General features: G+C 47.3%; 1 protein-coding gene across 1 annotated transcript; it reads right to left on the bottom strand.

Moving 5' to 3' along the window:
• Nucleotides 1-2,643: 2,643 nt before the first annotated feature.
• Nucleotides 2,644-19,811, bottom strand: SNRNP25 (small nuclear ribonucleoprotein U11/U12 subunit 25). The gene is made up of 7 exons (XM_075319089.1): nucleotides 19,707-19,811; nucleotides 17,281-17,454; nucleotides 11,246-11,336; nucleotides 6,482-6,587; nucleotides 6,323-6,397; nucleotides 4,305-4,369; nucleotides 2,644-2,800 (listed from the first exon to the last, which is right to left on the bottom strand). The coding sequence occupies exons 2-6, from the start codon at nucleotides 17,449-17,451 to the stop codon at nucleotides 4,309-4,311; spliced, it is 504 nt and encodes a 167-aa protein (XP_075175204.1). The 5' UTR covers nucleotides 17,452-17,454; nucleotides 19,707-19,811; the 3' UTR covers nucleotides 2,644-2,800; nucleotides 4,305-4,308.
• Between the last annotated feature and the right edge of the window lie 64 nt (nucleotides 19,812-19,875).

The raw sequence follows: 19,875 nt of genomic DNA, 5'->3' as shown, positions 1-19,875 counted from the left end.
GAGTATATAATTACTATAGCACCATCTAAAGTAAAGTGACCATGTACAATATGAATAAGAGTGGTACAGTGCAGTCTAGACATCCAAACAGCGTAGATAACAGCAACATGTACAAATAAAGTGACAGTGCAATATACTGCTCTATGATAAAACAATCCTCTAAATAATGGAACAAATCCCAAGTATAAACTTTATCAAAAAACAATTGCAATTATGATCTATAGATAAATTGGAGCAGTGAAGTTAGGCAGGGGATATAGAAATATATTTACATTACAGCAGAAATTGAAATAAATCCTAATGGACGTCTCACATTAAACTCATACCACCCACAGTATCATTCACAGTCCAGGGCAGACAGGATGACCCCGACACGTGTTTCGTGACAGCTTCTTCCATGTTCGTGTAATGTGTGGACCCCTTTATAAATAGTGCGTCACATACTAAGTGCACCTGTAGGATTAATCACGGCAGGAGGCGGCGCTCACAGGGGCTGGATCACAGCCCAGACATCATATAGGTTTATGTACATTTGTAAATACATTTTATTCTTTCATAATTTTGCTGTTATCTACACTTATGCCTATGTAGACTGCACTGTTCCACTCTTATTTATATGGCACACTGTCACTTTATTTTAGATGGGGTCATTGTAATTATATACTAGATATTCTCCTTTTTGTCATCTAATCTGAGAGCAGCATAATGTAGGGACAGAGATCCTGTGATGTGGCACTTACTGGGCTTTGTGTAGTTTTGATAAAATCACAGTTTAATCAGCAGTACACTATCATTAGAGAACTACTTGATGAGCTGCCAGGTTGTCCAGCATATTCATGAGCTCTGTATAACTGCTAGATCTGTAGCAGAGAAAACATTGAAAATGACAGCAAACCGCTCAATAAGTGACACATCGCTGGAATCAGGGTCTCTGTCTCTGCATTATGCTGCTCTCAGATGAGGGAGAAAAAACCTGGTGACAGATTGTCTTTAAATCTCTCTAAATCCACAATTTTGATCCACCACTGCCACCTAGTGGACTTCCTTGGTATTTTTTGTATTGTTCTAACTGTGATATTTGTCCAGGGTTTTCAGTATATTCTGCTCCTACCTATAACTGAATAGGATAACTGAAGTGAGCACTAATATATATATCTGAGTGCAAGCCAAAAATACATACTATATATAAGAATAAGGCTGCACATCAAACTTAGATAATGGTATAATGCCTCAAGCATATGGAAAAATATTGGAATATACAATGAAAAATGCTACTTGCTAATTTGAACATGTGAATAATGAATTGCATACCTGCTATGAATATTAGGAAAAAGGAGATATTTAGCAATCGCATTGATCAATGTAACTGAGCCCCAAAACCTCGTCAAGGTATATCTCTATATTGGGGTCCCTAGCTCTGTGACCCTAACTGTGTGTCATCTCATTGCAATTAAAAACTGCTATGGGTGCAGAGGGGTAACTAAGGACTTTCTTATATAGGAGATGGAAAAAACATGGCCGAAAGGGGCGGAGCTGTGTTCACATTCAGAAAAAAATCTCCACCCATAGCAGTTTTTAATTGCAATGAGATGACACACAGTTAGGGTCACAGAGCTAAGGACCCCAATATAGAGATATACCTTGACGAGGTTTTGGGGCTCAGTTACATTGATCAATGCGATTGCTAAATATCTCCTTTTTCCTAATATTCATAGCAGGTATGCAATTCATTATTCACATGTTCAAATTAGCAAGTAACATTTTTCATTGTATATTCCAATATTTTTCCATATGCTTGAGGCATTATACCATTATCTAAGTTTGATGTGCAGCCTTATTCTTATATATAGTATGTATTTTTGGCTTGCACTCATATATATATATTAGTGCTCACTTCAGTTATCCTATTCAGTTATATGTAGTTTTTTTTCTGAATGTGAACACAGCTCCGCCCCTTTCGGCCATGTTTTTTCCATCTCCTATATAAGAAAGTCCTTAGTTACCCCTCTCCACCCATAGCAGTTTTTAATTGCAATGAGATGACACACAGTTAGGGTCACAGAGCTAGGGACCCCAATATAGAGATATACCTTGACGAGGTTTTGGGGCTCAGTTACATTGATCAATGCGATTGCTAAATATCTCCTTTTTCCTAATATTCATGGCAGGTATGCAATTCATTATTCACATGTTCAAATTAGCAAGTAGCATTTTTCATTGTATATTCCAATATTTTTCCATATGCTTGAGGCATTATACCATTATCTAAGTTTGATGTGCAGCCTTATTCTTATATATATTCTGCTCCTACCATCCTGATATTTTATTGTAGGTTTTAAACAATAAATGTCAGTTTTGTTTAGTGAGTGTTTTTACTTCTGTTTTTTTGGGGTTTATAGTTAATTCTGGAAATATTTAGTATTAGGTGGCCTATCAGTATTTACTGCTTTATGCTACTAAATGTAATAAATCGCAGCATATTCACACTCACTGTTCTCTCCGGCTGCAGATAAAGACCCTGCACAACCATTAAAGCTGCGGGACCTCCTCAGTACCCAACTCTTACTGGTCTTTTAATGAACAATTGTGATGATAAATTGGATTTTCCAAACAACTGGCTGTAATCAACCAACAAATGATAAAAATATTTCTGCATTTTTATTATATAACATTGTGAGGAGGACATCAGTTATTAATAAAAAATATATATCTATAATAAATAGAATGATCTTCGGACAGACATCAGCGAGGACCACGACTTGTCACCCATCACTCGGGGCTTCTACACATGACGGAGTCTCTAAAAGCAAATACAGAAGACGATCAGCCCCCGGTATAACACGAATACCACCACTAACAATGTGTAATAGTTTTCTACCCACAAAGACGGAATATTCACATGTAATACTAAATTTGGGTAAATGACACTTTTTATTAACATAGTAAACTTTATTTGTTCATTATTTTTTATTGTTAATGTATAAAAAGGACATGGTGGTAAAAAACTGATCAATTTATAAACACTCGTCTGACCCAGGCCTAGTACAGATTGAATAAATGTCTATTTAAGCACAAAGAGGATAATGGGAATCGGCATACCCGACCCATCATGGCTGCCTATCACAAGTGTGGAATATACGGAGACACATTCATGGCGTCAGCGATAGTCATTGTCCAGTGATAGGCGCCGTCCAGTTCATTATCCAGGTCTGCAGATGTCTGGCTTGCATTTGTCTGCAGTCAGTTTCTTAATGTTGCAGGTGAAATCAGCTGAATTATTATTACTATTGGACTTCTAACCATCCAGCCAGAGCTGCGCTCTATTGTGTGCTGCTGGAATCTGTTCCTCTTCTCCTGTGCATTATCTATAGAAAGAAAAATCTTACGTGCGTTTGTAAAGATCCGTTTATCTCAGAAAGATCCTGACTGATTGTCGTCAAATTTTGACACAATGTCCCCCAGAGCCCTGCAAGTGTTTCGGTCCACTCATCACGATCCACGCATGCGCGCAACCGCGGAAAATTTCAACTGTTTACAGTAGGCTAACAACTGCGCTATATGCAGGGTCATCACGATCCACGCATTCGCGCAACTGCGGAAAATTTCAACTGTTCACGGTAAACTAACAACCGCGCTATATGCTGGGTCATCGCGATCCGGGGTACCATCGCACATATTGACATTGAAAATCGGTGTGCCCATTATTATGATACGAATTATTAATCAGCCAAAAATCTGCAACGGCACACGACTTGCAGTCAAAAAATTGATGACCAACATAATAGAAGCAATGATTCTGACGGCACCTTACAAAGGTGAAGATGTTCATTCCTCGAATTCCCATTATTCCATTCGATATACCGTTTCAATGCAAGAGAGTGCAATTCCCTGTTCGATTGGCGTTTGCAAATGCTATCAACAAAGCTCAGGGTCAATCTTTAGACTTGTGTGGTCTATAATCACATACGGATTGCTTCAGCCATGGACAATTGTATGTTGCATGCTCTCGGGTTGGCAAACCAGACAATCTTTTTATCTGCGCAGCCGATGGTAAAACCAAAAATGTTGTATACCCACAAATGTTGACAAATTAAACTCTTGCTGGAAACGTATCTTTTGTTTCATTTCTTATCCGTTAAACGAGAATGTGCCACAGCGAAGCGTGACAGGGCACAGCTAGTTTTTAATACATTTTTCCTATATGTCCTGCTGCATTGGCAGGGAATACCACCAGGAAAATCCTACACAGATACACCTTTAGTGACAAAATAATTGAGAAGGAAACTAGATGTAATGTCACTTACCACATTAGTATTTCCTTTTCAGTTTCTTAACAAAGACCACTTCATCACGGTTTTTAATACCGTACCTAAAAGACATCAAATACTTCAGTTACTAGGTATGAGGAAGCCTTACTACAGTAAAGCCCCAGTCCAAACCGCAGGACCTGAACAGATGCACAGGAAAAGTCAGATGGAGGAAACTAATACATTTACAGAAAAAATGACCAACTTTTTAAAAATTGATAAAGATATCCAGAAACCCCAAACCCTGCCCACAATGATGACATAAAATAGCATGGGGTAGACATGACTTACACACAAAAAAGGGAAAACATATATATATATATATATATAAAAAATCAAAACGCCAAAAGCACGACAAAAAAATAAGTCACGAATGCAGATGTACTAATGAATAGGGTCCCTTGGTGTCGCCCACAGACAACACCTCATTGTCTCGCCCTCTCTGTGTCCCTCAAGACTCTGTCCTGGGGTCTTCATTATCTCCATCTTTGGCCGGAGTCAGCTCTCTGAATCACATGGCATTCATTGCCTTTTTTACTTCAAATTTACCTCTCTGGCCAAGATGTCCCCCCTCTGCTATAGCACCTTCTTCCGTAAACTACATTAACCCTAGAACGCATACCTGGGGCCTCGCAGGCCTGCTAGGTAATTTGTTTTCTAATGTAGATTGAATTGCTTGCGCATTCTAGGGTCAATTCCCCCCATCCACACCTATCATTCACAGCAATGGCTCCACACACACACCGCTCCCATCAAACTCAACCCTGGAGCTCGGGTCAGTCACCTCTCCCATGTTGCACCTCTGCCCCACGTCAATCCCTTCTCTCCCTTTTCCGGCCATCCATCGGCCAAAGTGCTGATAACTTACTGAGCAATGTCTGACCTCATCTCCCACTACCTCCCCAATCTCCTGTCATCACAAGATCTGTTTTTCTTCTCAAACCGTCTTCTTTTCACACAGCCCACCCTAAGATTTTCCCTGTGCCACTAGCCATAATCTGGGATCGCTACCCAAAGCGGGCAGATCCCATCTCTTCACAAAATATCCTAGAAGCTACAATAACCCTGCTGCCAGTGCACTGCCATAGGAGCGCCTCATACTGCCCACTTTCTCCTGCTCTTGTACACTGTACGCCCTCACAATGTCCTCGCTTATGTTATACTTATGTATTGTGCTATGTACTATAAACCCTATTTGTACAGGGCCCTGGACTTAACACAGATATATAATAAATCTCACAGCAGCCGACCTGCACCAATCCCACTATTATATTCATGTTGCTCTCCCAATAAGTTGTACCAATGTTGCATGTAACACTTTAGATAACATCAGGGTAACAGCTATCTCACCCGACTATCCCATACACAGGACACTCGCTCTGCAGAGCACTGCTGTACTCTCCATTAGTGAGCCGCTGTCAGATTAGATCTAGGCAGCCCAAAATCAGACAAAGTGGATCCTTGCCTTCCCTGACAGCATGAGTTGGGGGACCCATATGCATTAGGCCAACGTTAATCAAATATGTATGGCCTCATTCAGACGTCAGATTTTTTTCTATGTACAATAAAAACAGACGTTTTTTGGGATCAGACTTTGGTCAGAGTATAAAGCCTTATACCATTCTCTCTTTTCCATTCTACCAGTCCAATCAGACCGCACTCAAATATTCAAGTGCAGCCCGGTCCTTTAATGGACCCATAGACTTGCAGTGCCAACAAGTCTCTGCAATTTTCTGCGGACCTCATGTTCAGCGAAAAATGCTGTACATGTGAAGGGTCCCTTAGACTATCACAGGTATGAGGGCTATATGTGATAACCACAGACAGCACTTGTATGCAATAATTGGTCATCTAAATAAGGCCTTGGGGGTTTTCCTAGTGATATGGCTGAATAATTCAATGGTCTATTGTCCGTACAGTGAAGATGAAGTTACTGAAACCTAAAAAAAATGGCTGCCACAAACAGAAAGGGGCAGTGACTGACGCACAAAGACAGCAGAATACACAGGACTTACTCTCGGAGACTTTTCTCATCATTATCCAGCTTCTCTCCAGAAAAGGACAGCTGGTAGGTTTTCCAGACATATTTCCTAACAATCAGAAAATGTGCGTTAGTCTTCACCTCCCTGATCCTACTCCACAGAAAAGGCATAGATTTTAGAAGAGCCGCTCACCAGCTGATATGCTGTATCCCTCCCTCCCTCTGGTGCTTTAGCTGCACATATCTCTGGATGCCTCGCTTCAAATCAAGAACTGTGGCATTCTGGATAACAACAACAGCTACAAGGAGAAATACACAATATGTCACGTACATTTCCATCATCCTCTACATTCTGCATCACATTGCCAAACTGAAAACAATGATACACCATTAGCACTACACCGATTCACCAGCAGATGGCGATATAGTACATAAGAGAAAGCCACAGATGAGCTTCTGTGCAGTCACTCCCTTATACAGCACAGCATGGGGTCAATTACTGGCATACCCTGGACATCTAAAGTTATAGAAAAGTCACAATTCTCAAGGGTTACATCATGAAGCTATAATGTTTTACAAGCCTGTACTACAGATCTTATATAGTTACTATTTATTTAGCTGCCTTCAGCTCGATCTCGAGCCATGGCGTCTTGATGGATGAACGCTCTGTAGGAAGATCAATCTTGCTCAACCCTAGACAGGTTCACCAGGGTCTTCATTATTATCTTGACTGTATCAATTCCTTGGTTTGCTGGGTCTTCCTCTTTGCCTTAGGCCTAAGCCACACGGCATGAAATCGGACCGAGTGGAATGTGATAAAACATCGCATTCCACTCGGATTGTGTTATTTTTATCCTCATTACGACCCCTGTCATATGGTTTGCTTATAAAGCTATAAACATGTAATAGTAAAAAATAAAGAAGAACAATTGAAGTATCTGCATGGATCTAGTATGTTTGTGTGAGCTTGCTCCAGCAGTGGTCGGATATATGTGATGAGCCCTGTACATGGTGTAGTGTCATCTGCAGAGTACTGTGTAATCTCCATTCAGGTAAATAGAGGATAAGCTGCAGTACCCAGCAGTGGCCACTACACGGTACAGCGCTGCAGTGTTCTGCGTCTTACATTGCTCTTAGCCTTTATTGCCCTCTAGTGGTGAATCCCTATACTACAAAATATAAGGGTTTTATAACCCCTTCACCCCTGTGAAATTTTCAGTTTCTCATTTGTTGTTTTTTCCTCTCCTTCTTCCAAGAGCCATAACTTTTTATTTTTACATATAGGCATATGAATTCTTGTTTTTTGCGGGACGAGTTGTACTTTTGAATGACACCAGTCGGCCATATAATGTACTGGAAAATAGGGAAAAATTCCAAGTGCGGTGAAATTGAAAAAAAAAAAAAAAAAAGTGAAATTCCACAATGATTTTTTTTTTATTTACCAATGGTTCAATATATGATAAAACAGACCTGGCAGTGATTCCCCAGGGCAATAGGAGTATGCAGATACCAAACATGAATAGGTTGTTTTTTATTGTTTTTTTTTTTCTTTAAGTGGTGAAAATAAAATCCTTTTGTTGCCAAATTCTGAGACTTGTAACATTTCAGTTTTCAAGATCTGGGGCTGTGATGCATTATTATTTGCGCTTTTTTATTGATACCATTTTAAGGTAGATATGATGTTTTGATCCTAGCTAATTGCAATGTTGCAGCAACAAAAAAAAAAAAAAAAAAAACGTAATTGAGGCGTTTGATTTTTTTTTTTCCCTTTTTCCTTCTCTCAGTCCTTTACTGTAGTGCCATAAGGAGCAAAAACAAAACAATACCCAGGAAGTCCAATCCTAGGGACAGTTCATATTCTGAAGCAGAGGTATCAGTCCCTGAGGAATGGATAGCGTCAGAGCAGCTTTCCTGAAATCGCAGGTTAGATCAGGATGATAAACTTGTATTTTTCATCAGACGACAAGGAGGAGCGCTTAGCAGCAGTAAAGGATATAATGGGAGCTGAGCAGGACAAAAACGTGTACAATCCAAGAGGAAATGTTTGGAGGTTTATATCAAAGAAGGAAGATGGTGTTTCTAACTCACGGTAATGTACAAAGTTTAATTCTGGATGAGTGGGAATTCCCAGGGAAACGTCTAAACATTCCTGGAGAACTGAAGGATAGATTCCCATTCTTTAGCGTCGCTCTGATCAGCAGAAATGCTTATCTCCTGTGAATGCTGGCGCTCTGCCAGCAACAGGGGTCATTAGCATGTCATGTCAACTAATTAGTGCCCCGTGATCGCGTCACAGGGCTAATGATGATGGCAGGGAATGGCACGATCCCAGTCACAGCACGTTAGAACACACTGTCAGAGTTTGACACCACGATCTAAGGAGTTAACAGGCGCACGTCTACTGATCAGATCATCAGATGTGCTGGGATGAATGCCGACTCGCCGTGTGACCCCGCAGTAAGGGGAGGGAGGTGACCTAGGAAGTATATATATATATATACACATCCTAGGTTGTGAAAGGGTTATCTTTTGAGGGGGGGGGTGTTTTTTTAGTTTTACTGGATTTAATAGTCTCTTTAGGGGACTGAAAGCTATACTTAGATTAAATCTGCATCAAACACAGGGACACTGCCAATGACTAGAGATGAGTGAACCTTATGTGGCACCCCAGAGTTCAGTTGCCACAAATATACCTGTACCTGGGCAGGGAAGGATCTCCACATCAGGTAATCCCACATACAACATTTCCACTCCAAGCATGGAGGGGGAGCTCTACAAGTCGAGTTCAGGTGAGGTCCCCTTTAAATCCAGGTTTGGAGGCGGAGTCAGAGAGACAGTTGACAGTTGGAAAAAAGGAGATTGTGCGAGCAGAGAGTGAGGGAAGACATCAAAATGGAGAGGGCAGTGCTTAGCCCGCACAAGTAACTGTGTGACCGCCTGAGGGATCAAGAGTGAGGCAAAAGAGGAGTGACCGGGGAGGTGGAGCCAGACCGGTTCATCCCCAAGGAACAGCGCTGATTATCGGACATCGGCGTCCGAGATTGTGAGGGATCTAATCTGCCCAGCAATAAAGACCGGGGGCCAGGGAGACTGCAGATCTCCTGGCCGCAGCAGCACCTGAAGGAAAAGCCGCTACACAGAGCTTAGGGACCGCAGTGAGTACAGCAGTGCCCCTTAGAGAAGCTCCCGCCGCCTGCCATACAGGTGAAGACAGTGAGAGAGTGTCAAGGTATAGAGCTACAGGCAGCCTAGTGCCAAGGAGAAACATAGCGCAGCAGGGAGGCCACACAAGTGACCTGGTGCAGAAAACCTGAACTGTTCCCAGATTACCCAAAAACTGTAACATCAGAAACTGAACCCATTTTTAACACCTGCAAGTAAAACCTGGTCAGAGTTAATGAATTGGTGTAACGCACTTTATTTCTTCATCTGAGGAGCCATAGGCTGCTGCACTAAAGTGACAGTTGAAAAGGCTGTGAAGAAAAACGGCCGCCATATCTGTGTACTACAAAAACTGCCCTGGGGACCCCGCTTCACCTACGGGAAGCGTAAATAACTGGCTGCCTAACCATCACCCCAGAGGTCTGACCTGCAGCCCCAGTAACCATAGTGGAACCGTAGGTGGCGTCACAAAATACTTTTCTTTATTTTTTTTAATTTTTTTTTTTATTATTTATCGACTTTCAGCGACCACGGAACCGGGCACGGGCCCCCGTGACATAATCCCATTAACCAACACCCGGAACCGAGTACCCCACGGCCCTGGGGCGGGTCACTTAGGCTTGTGGTTTGGGCTCAGAAAATGACGTGAAAATCACCTAGATGAGTGTGTCGTGCTGTGCTCGTGTGTGAGTGATGCCCTGCATTGTGCATGCTGCGATTAGTGCTTGATTGGCTCAAATTTGGCTTACATTCAGCGTTCTCAGATGTTTTGTTCACGGAGAAAAAAAAAAAAAAAAAAGAGAAAAAAAAAAACACTACCCACCTCCGGAAATGTTTTGCTTTTGGCCCATAGCAAAACATTTCCGGATGTGGATGGGCGGTGGTTTTTTGTTTTTTTTTCTATTCTCCATAAACAAAACATCTGAGAACGCTGAATGTAAGCCAAACACTAATCACAGCGTGCAGGACATCACGCAGATACCAGTTGATTGCATCTATCACCCTTTCCAGTCTGGTTTCCAGAAAAACCAAACGCACCGAATCAGCACTAAATGATTTGCTCATGGCAAGAGATGGGTTGTGCACCAGCCGAATACTATGAGATTTTTTTTGCAGCATTTCATACAGGTGACCATGATATTTTAACAGACGTAAAAAGGATACTACCAAATTGATGGCCCAGTTCCCGAAGGGTTTAGCTGTTTTTGGGCCACAGAGAGTACCTATTATCTCCTAATCCTCCTTAACCAGGGACATTATTATAGGTGGGAAGAGGGCTATAGGGGTTATTATATTGTGGGGGCAAGCATCATACTATGTGTGTGGGGGGTGGGGGGGGTTACATGTTTGGGAGCATCACACTCTGTTGGAGGCAGGAAAGGGAGATCATAGTGGGTGAGAAAACAAAGGGGGCTTCAGTAGGGGTGCAATACTTGTGTTTGTGCTACAATGCATGCTCCTTTCCTGGTTTTCCATAAATTTATTTTCTTTAAGTGGGAGAATGCTATTGGACCCCATGATTTCAATGTACGCCCCTAGTCCAGCTTTAAACCTTTGAAGCCTGAGCCCTTTGTTATGCCCCCACCACTGTCTGGAAGTGATTACCTGGATAAGGCCGGGAGATATCCCTGGTCACATTTAAATGAAGACTCAAAATGCCCGTGTCCAGTTTGGCGTTTTATGACAAATTATGCCCTTGCGCTATACATTAGACATTATATTAAACTCATTCATTTACTGCCCAAATGAGTCCACGTCAGAAAATCACAATACAAATGTTTTTTCTAACACTTACGCATCACTTCTCCGTCAGCTTTACAAACTCGGACTGTCATTGCCTGACCAAACTCAAGTGCAATTTGGGAATTGATTTCTTCCAAGGTAACCTGCAATTATAAAGGAGGGAGAGGTCAATCATCAGTATATACTGTACAATGGAAAACAAAAAGGTATATTTAATCACATTTGTAGCAATTTTTTCTAATCATGGACAAAACATTAAAGGCAAGTAAGAAAAAAAAAACAAACAAACAAAACACAACAAAAGAGCATAGCTGTTCTCAGCTGGGATGAGCCCAATGGTGGCTCAATAATGGGCTATAGAATGCTCCTTGTAGTGTGCATGAATGGGAAGGCGTATAGTGTAAAAATAAATCACTAGGCCACTTTTTTGGTCTTTAAGTTATACAAAAGGTCAGCTCCAAAACCGCTGGCTACCTGCAGATAGAGTGGTAATATTCTGCATCGAAACAGATTGATTTACTGGAAGCAGCTACAGGGAGAACATGATGTTATTCTCCCTGCTCCTACTAGCATCCAGTCATTGGTTTGATGCACAGATCAGTTGCAGAGAGTGTGGCTATAATCCTTCTCAGGGACATTGATTGACAACCAGATCTGGAGCATGTGTGTGCAGCAAAAGCTGTAAATGTGCTGGGGAGAGATAACCGTGCTCTCACTGTACGGCGAGCGGTGACTAACGACTCCCTGGGCCTCCCCAATGATTACAAGTACCTACAGGGAGAATATGTCTACAGGGGATTAAATGCCATTTACTTGGAGATTTATCTGCTGATAAATAACTTTTTTTTGGAGGTGTCAGGTTCCCTTTAAGCTATGGGCACAGATAGCTGAGGATCAGCGCCTTCACAGACCCCTCTCTTCCCAAGGAGTAAGGCATGTTGGTAAGAAAAGGAAGGTCCTGCACCTATTGTGCTAACAGAATGCAGATGAAAAGGAACTGCAAATTTAAAAACAGTAGGCGTCAAAATAAAGAGGAGGCCAATGATGACATTTCCTGAGACTTTTCTGTGCATTAAATTTTTTTTTTTAACTTGTATGGCATTTAGGGCAGCAAGAGCATGCTTTCCTCCACGCATCGGGCAGCAAGAGCATGCTTTCCTCCACGCATCGGGCAGCAAGAGCATGCTTTCCTCCACGCATCGGGCAGCAAGGGCGTGCTTTCCTCCACGTATCGGGCAGCAAGGGCGTGCTTTCCTCCACGTATCGGGCAGCAAGGGCGTGCTTTCCTCCACGCATCAGGCAGCAAGAGCGTGCTTTCCTCCACGTATCGGGCAGCAAGAGCGTGCTTTCCTCCACGCATCAGGCAGCAAGAGCGTGCTTTCCTCCACGTATCGGGCAGCAAGGGCATGCTTTCCTCCACGTATCAGGCAGCAAGGGCGTGCTTTCCTCCACGTATCTTCAGCAAGGGCGTGCTTTCTTACATGTATTGGGTCATTTAATTGGTATGCTTTAACGCAAAAAGTGCACAACCTGAGGCCTGGGGGCCACATAAAGCTTGCAATGCCATTTTTTGTGGCCACCAACCATCTGGTCATACATGTGATTGCCTGTCTGTTGGCTTCTAACCAAATGTACATTTCCTACCAGAGAGAAGAGGTGTAGTGTAGAGGATAGATCAAGTATGTATAGTTCACTACGTGTCCCTCTCTGGAACACTCAAATACAGAATAGTTCTCCTGAACGCTGTGTGACACTCCAAAAAGGTAGATCGTGGACAGATACATGAAGGAGGCGCTCTTCAATGTCAGTTTTATAGGAGTAAAACATTTTAGGAACTCACAATAATGGAACCTGTCACCTGATTCCCCTGGGGGTGAGCTCCTCAGTAACAACTGCCATCTCCTACCTCAGTAATGGCTACTCAGTTATGTGCAGTATCCCAAACAATGGAAAAATCCATGTAACGGATGTAACAGTTAATGTAACTGTCATAACCACTGATTTATCTGTATAAGTGAAGACCATCAAATGGCTAGATGGGAATAATGAAAAATAATCACTCCTCTATTTTAGCAGGCACTGGTGGGTCCACCTTGTGGATGACATCCATTGCAGGGTACCCCATTTCATCCTTTGTGTGAGGCCAGAGCCATCCATTTCCTCTCTTCTGCACGGCACTGACCATTACTTCCCCATGATCAGAAATGCCAGTTACAATGCCATAGCTCTCCTGTGCATTGTAGCCAACAACCAAGTCCCCATCCTTCACAGAAGCAAGAAAACCTGATGTCTCTGTGGACCCTCCAGATATTTTTTAAGACATTTTGATAAAAAGCCGGTTAAATTCCAAAGCGACAATGTCACTCATCAAAACTATCTCCACTCATCCTAAGGTACTGCTGGTCATGCAGATGTGGTATGGCAGACACCTTTCTGCTTGTCCATGGGTCTTTCCTGCCTTTACTTTCTCCATCCTGATTTTTTTGGATACGGGACTGGAAACATTGTAAAACTCAGTTTGTGACTTTACTACTACTCTTCTTTGCAGAAGGGGCCTCCAAACGGCTCTCTTGATAATTCCACCTAAACCGTCAACTGGACCCTTGCCATGGGCAGAACCAAAAAGTGTCCACATGACAGTCTCAAATTGTGGATCTTGAACCATCAGCAGGGTGTAACTATTTGGCTTGGCCCCATCTGAGCACATGTTAAGATTATGTATTGGTGAATATGTATCTGCATAAAGAAAGCTTCGATTAAAACACAAGTACTGTAAACTTACCGTATTTTTCGGACTATAAGACGCATCCCCCCCCCCCCAAATGTTGGGGGAAAGTGGGGCGTGCGTCTTATAGTCCGAATGTAGGGCTGCGGGGAATGAGGGTGCTGCGGGTCATCAGTGGCATGAGCAGGCTGTAGCAGCACCTGCCGTGACCACGTGGACCTGCCCATTTAATATGCACGCCCATCATCCCGCCCATCATCTCTCAGCGCTGAAGCCAGCGCTGACAGGTGGGTGGTGTGATGGGCGGGGGGGGTTCACGCATATTAAACAGCCTGCCCGCATGATCACCCCTGGCAACTACAGTCTGGAGTGATCATGTGCGGCTGTATTCACTGCCCCCTGCACATCATCATCAGCGCGGGGTGCAGTGAATCAGTATACTCACCATCCTGCTCATATACCCCCATCCCGCTCATATACCCCGATCCTGCTCATATACCCCCATCCCGCTCATATACCCCCATCCCGCTCATATACCCCCATCCCGCTCATATACCCCCATCCCGCTCATATACCCCCATCCCGCTCATATACCCCCATCCCGTTCATATACCCCCATCCCGTTCATATACCCCCATCCCGTTCATATACCCCCATCCCGTTCATATACCCCCATCCCGTTCATATAGCCCCATCCCGCTCATATAGCCCCATCCCGCTCATATAGCCCCATCCCGCTCATATAGCCCCATCCCGCTCATAATATACCTCCATCCTGCTATATACCCCCATCCTGGTATACGGCTTGCATCCTGTGGCACATAAAAAAAAAAAAAAAAATAAACATTCATACTCACCTTACCTCACTCCCTGCAGCATTGTTCCTCCTCCCGTCTGTGTCAGCAGCAGCGCTGGAGTGTGGAGTCGGCCACAATTCCTGCAGCACCGCGATGTCCTCCTGTCTGTGCCGGCGGCGGGTGTGTGGAGACTAGCGGTGTGCACAGCGATGACGTCATCCCTGTGCTCACGTGTCCACACACAGCCGCAGCTGGCACAGACAGGAGGACATCGCGATGCTGCAGGGATCGTGGCCGACTCCACACTCCAGCGCTGCTGCTGACACAGACGGGAGGAGGAACAATGCTGCAGGGAGTGAGGTAAGGTGAGTATGAATGTTTATTTTTTTTTTTTTTTATGTGCCACAGGATGCAAGCCGTATACCAGGATGGGGGTATATAGCAGGATGGAGGTATATTATGAGCGGGATGGGGCTATATGAGCGGGATGGGGCTATATGAGCGGGATGGGGCTATATGAGCGGGATGGGGCTATATGAGCGGGATGGGGCTATATGAACGGGATGGGGGTATATGAACGGGATGGGGGTATATGAACGGGATGGGGGTATATGAACGGGATGGGGGTATATGAACGGGATGGGGGTATATGAGCGGGATGGGGGTATATGAACGGGATGGGGGTATATGAACGGGATGGGGGTATATGAACGGGATGGGGGTATATGAACGGGATGGGGGTATATGAACGGGATGGGGGTATATGAGCGGGATGGGGGTATATGAGCGGGATGGGGGTATATGAGCGGGATGGGGGTATATGAGCGGGATGGGGGTATATGAGCGGGATGGGGGTATATGAGCAGGATGGGGGTATATGAGCGGGATGGGGGTATATGAGCAGGATGGGGGTATATGAGCAGGATGCGTTATATAGCAGGATAGGGCCATATGCTAGGATGGGGTATATAGCAGGATGCGGCCATATGCCAGTATATAGCAAGATGGGGCTATACCAGGATGAGGGACATATATATATAAAGGCAGGAGGATCATTACCAGGATGGGGTACCTTAGTAGAGAATTTGGGGACAGTAACCCCATAACAGTGTCAGCAGCAGATCCTTGCCCCATAACAGTGTGGCATGACCACATTTTTTGCTTAAAATTTTATTTTCCACCTCTAAAACCAGGGTGCGTCTTATGGTCCGCTGCGTCTTATAGTCCGAAAAATACGGTATGCTGTAAATCATCACTAACAGAATTGCTCTTCATAGAGTTCAATAGTTGAACAGATGTATAGGTGACACCTTCTGATTATGATCAGGCACACGGGATTTCATTTTGCTGATGAATTTGAAAGTTCTCATCAAAATCAACTTGCATGATTCATCATCATCATCATTTCTAACTGCTCCACAAGTTTGTCCCTGGCTTCTGTAAAATGACACTGTGTCTATGTTTTATTGTTATTACCCCATTGATAGTATCCAGTTATACAATATGGATCAATGTCTTTCATATATTGACTCAGAAATAGCTGCACATCTTAAAGTTGGCACACACCAAAGCAACACAATGGCACCCATGGACAGAGTGATGCTAGGTCTGGGTGTGCTGGGAGACTAGCCATACATGACAATCCCATCACAAGTCATTGGGAAATTCTGTGATAGCGGCAGCAATAAAGATTTTGGTCCTCGTCAGAACTCGGGTCACAAATTTTCCCCATTGTCATGTCTGGACGCTGGTGCTTGAAGAGGCGTATGCTTCTAGTGCATTCATGTTCATGGCCTTCTTTTGGGCAAGTATGCCTTCTCCATAAATTCTGACATAGTCCCTCATCCCCGGTCACTGCCCTACTATCTAGGCCCCTTACTAGTAGGATGACACGCGTTACTGCACGTCTTCAGAGGGTGGCTTTGGTGTACGTTGTATGAGACTAAACTTCATGGCGAGTGTCTTCACTGCAGCAGGCTTCCTTGTAGGCGATTGTGGAAGAGCTTTTTCCTTCTTTATTGCTTTCCCAAATGACAGTGATGAACAAAATGTTTTTGATGGACTTGTATCAAGAGGACTTTCATTGAGCGGCGAGAACGTTTTATCTCATTCGCGCCTTGGACTTTTGCACCTCAGCTCTTTCCTCAGGTCTACACTTTGTTCATCTGCGTTTACGCTCCTCGGCATTTTTTTCTTTACTTGTGCTTGCTCAAAAAAAATCATCCAGCACTGCAAATAATGATACTATATTCCATGTCCATTAAACATTCCCACTCGGATGGTGTATGCAGGTAAGATCACATTCCGTATAATATACACGTTTCAGAGTCCACAACCCCTTAGCGGTAGAACGCAGTGACGCCTTATTATATGGGGGAGCCGGTAACTTGCCCGTATCTGACATAGTGACATTTAATTACAACGTTATGTAAAGGACTGAAAACATAATTCTGCTTTACTGAGGCCCTTAGAATCCACTCTGAGCATGTGGCCGGGGACCAGGACATATAGTGCCTCCATCTCGAAAGCATCTTTAATGAGAGGAGACCACAGGCCGCGCCTTACCTGTATAGGGAGGTCGCACAGCAGAGGGTCCTGGACCAGCATGGCCAGACCCTCCGAGAATATGTCTATGACTTCTGCATGTGGCAGCTCCTCCTCTTCTTCTTCTTCTTTCATTTCATCTCCTGAATGGTTCGGATCCGTCCCGTCCTCACATTTCACATTTACCTCCATTTCCTAAAAGGGACAAGATGTTTTTATTAATGAGGATCAGACACGGTCCTGCTGGCCCGGTCTAGGAGTTCATGGCCTGCAATAATGTGTCTGGCAGAGCCGTGACATCGATCAGGGCCATCACCAGTATGGCGGACAGGGAGAGGAAGAGCTGGTGATGCCGACCACCGCCAGCACAGCGACAACCTAAATACATGAACACAAGCTCCGAATCCTGCGGGGGCGGATCTGAAGCAGGACGGCGGGGGGGGGTCTGACGCAGGACGGCGGGGGGGGGGGGGGAATTGGGATTCTGACGCAGGACGGCGGGGGGGGGGGGGGGGAATTGGGATTCTGACGCAGGACGGCGGGGGGGGTGTCTGACGCAGGACAGCGGGGGGGGGGGTCTGACGCAGGACGGCGGGGGGGGTCTGACGCAGGACGGCGGGGGGGGGGTCTGACGCAGGACGGCGGGGGGGGGGGTCTGACGCAGGACGGCGGGGGGGGGGTCTGACGCAGGACGGCGGGGGGGGGTCTGACGCAGGACGGCGGGGGGGGGGGTCTGACGCAGGACGGCGGGGGGGGTCTGACGCAGGACGGCGGAGGGGGTCTGACGCAGGACGGCGGGGAGGGTCTGACGCAGGACGGCGGGGGGGGTCTGACGCAGGACGGCGGGGGGGGGTCTGACGCAGGACGGCGGGGGGGGTCTGACGCAGGACGGCGGGGGGGGGTCTGACGCAGGACGGCGGGGGGGGGGGTCTGACGCAGGACGGCGGGGGGGGGGGGTCTGACGCAGGACGGCGGGGGGGGGTCTGACGCAGGACGGCGGGGGGGGGTCTGACGCAGGACGGCGGGGGGGGGGGTCTGACGCAGGACGGCGGGGGGGGTCTGACGCAGGACGGCGGGGGGGGGGGTCTGACGCAGGACGGCGGGGGGGGGTCTGACGCAGGACGGGGGGGGGGTCTGACGCAGGACGACGGGGGGGGGGGGGGTCTGACGCAGGACGGCGGGGGGGGGTCTGACGCAGGACGGCGGGGGGGGGTCTGACGCAGGACGGCGGGGGGGGGGTCTGACGCAGGACGGCGGGGGGGGGGTCTGACGCAGGACGGCGGGGGGGGGGTCTGACGCAGGACGGCGGGGGGGGGTCTGACGCAGGACGGCGGGGGGGGTCTGACGCAGGACGGCGGGGGGGGGGGTCTGACGCAGGACGGCGGGGGGGGGGTCTGACGCAGGACGGCGGGGGGGGGGGGTCTGACGCAGGACGGCGGGGGGGGGGGGTCTGACGCAGGACGGCGGGGGGGGGGGTCTGACGCAGGACGGCGGGGGGGGGGGTCTGACGCAGGACGGCGGGGGGGGTCTGACGCAGGACGGCGGGGGGGGGGGTCTGACGCAGGACGGCGGGGGGGGTCTGACGCAGGACGGGGGGGGGGTCTGACGCAGGACGACGGGGGGGGGGGGGGTCTGACGCAGGACGGCGGGGGGGGGTCTGACGCAGGACGGCGGGGGGGGGGTCTGACGCAGGACGGCGGGGGGGGGTCTGACGCAGGACGGCGGGGGGGGGTCTGACGCAGGACGGCGGGGGGGGGGTCTGACGCAGGACGGCGGGGGGGGGGTCTGACGCAGGACGGCGGGGGGGGGGTCTGACGCAGGACGGCGGGGGGGGGTCTGACGCAGGACGGCGGGGGGGGGTCTGACGCAGGACGGCGGGGGGGGGTCTGACGCAGGACGGCGGGGGGGGGGTCTGACGCAGGACGGCGGGGGGGGGGTCTGACGCAGGACGGCGGGGGGGGGGGGGTCTGACGCAGGACGGCGGGGGGGGGGGGTCTGACGCAGGACGGCGGGGGGGGGGGTCTGACGCAGGACGGCGGGGGGGGGGGTCTGACGCAGGACGGCGGGGGGGGGGGTCTGACGCAGGACGGCGGGGGGGGGGGTCTGACGCAGGACGGCGGGGGGGGGGGTCTGACGCAGGACGGCGGGGGGGGGGGTCTGACGCAGGACGGCGGGGGGGGGGGTCTGACGCAGGACGGCGGGGGGGGGGGTCTGACGCAGGACGGCGGGGGGGGGGGGTCTGACGCAGGACGGCGGGGTGGGGGGGTGGGGGGGGGGGTTTACTGACGCACAGAGGCAATGGCACTGACAGTACAGCTTGTCCTCCCATCCTGCAATGGCTGATAACAGGGAACATTAGCTGACAGGCTTATCCGGCTGAGCTCCCTCTCCAGTACAAGCAGCAGTAATGTACCTGTATAACACGACAATGGCGCCCGGTCACTTACCCGCTACACAGCAAAGAAACCTAACTAAGTAGCATGCTTCAGAAAGACCATGATAGCGACCTGCAGAAGCACATCCTAACTGAACTGTGGGCGGAAATACGTCATCACTGCGGGCAAGCCAGTACCTGGACGGCGGGCGGAAATACGTCACCACGTCAGAAGTATTGGC

Source organism: Anomaloglossus baeobatrachus, chromosome 7 (genome assembly GCF_048569485.1).
Source record: "Anomaloglossus baeobatrachus isolate aAnoBae1 chromosome 7, aAnoBae1.hap1, whole genome shotgun sequence".
Classification (NCBI taxonomy): domain Eukaryota; kingdom Metazoa; phylum Chordata; class Amphibia; order Anura; family Aromobatidae; genus Anomaloglossus; species Anomaloglossus baeobatrachus.
This window is presented reverse-complemented; position numbering and strand designations above follow the sequence as displayed.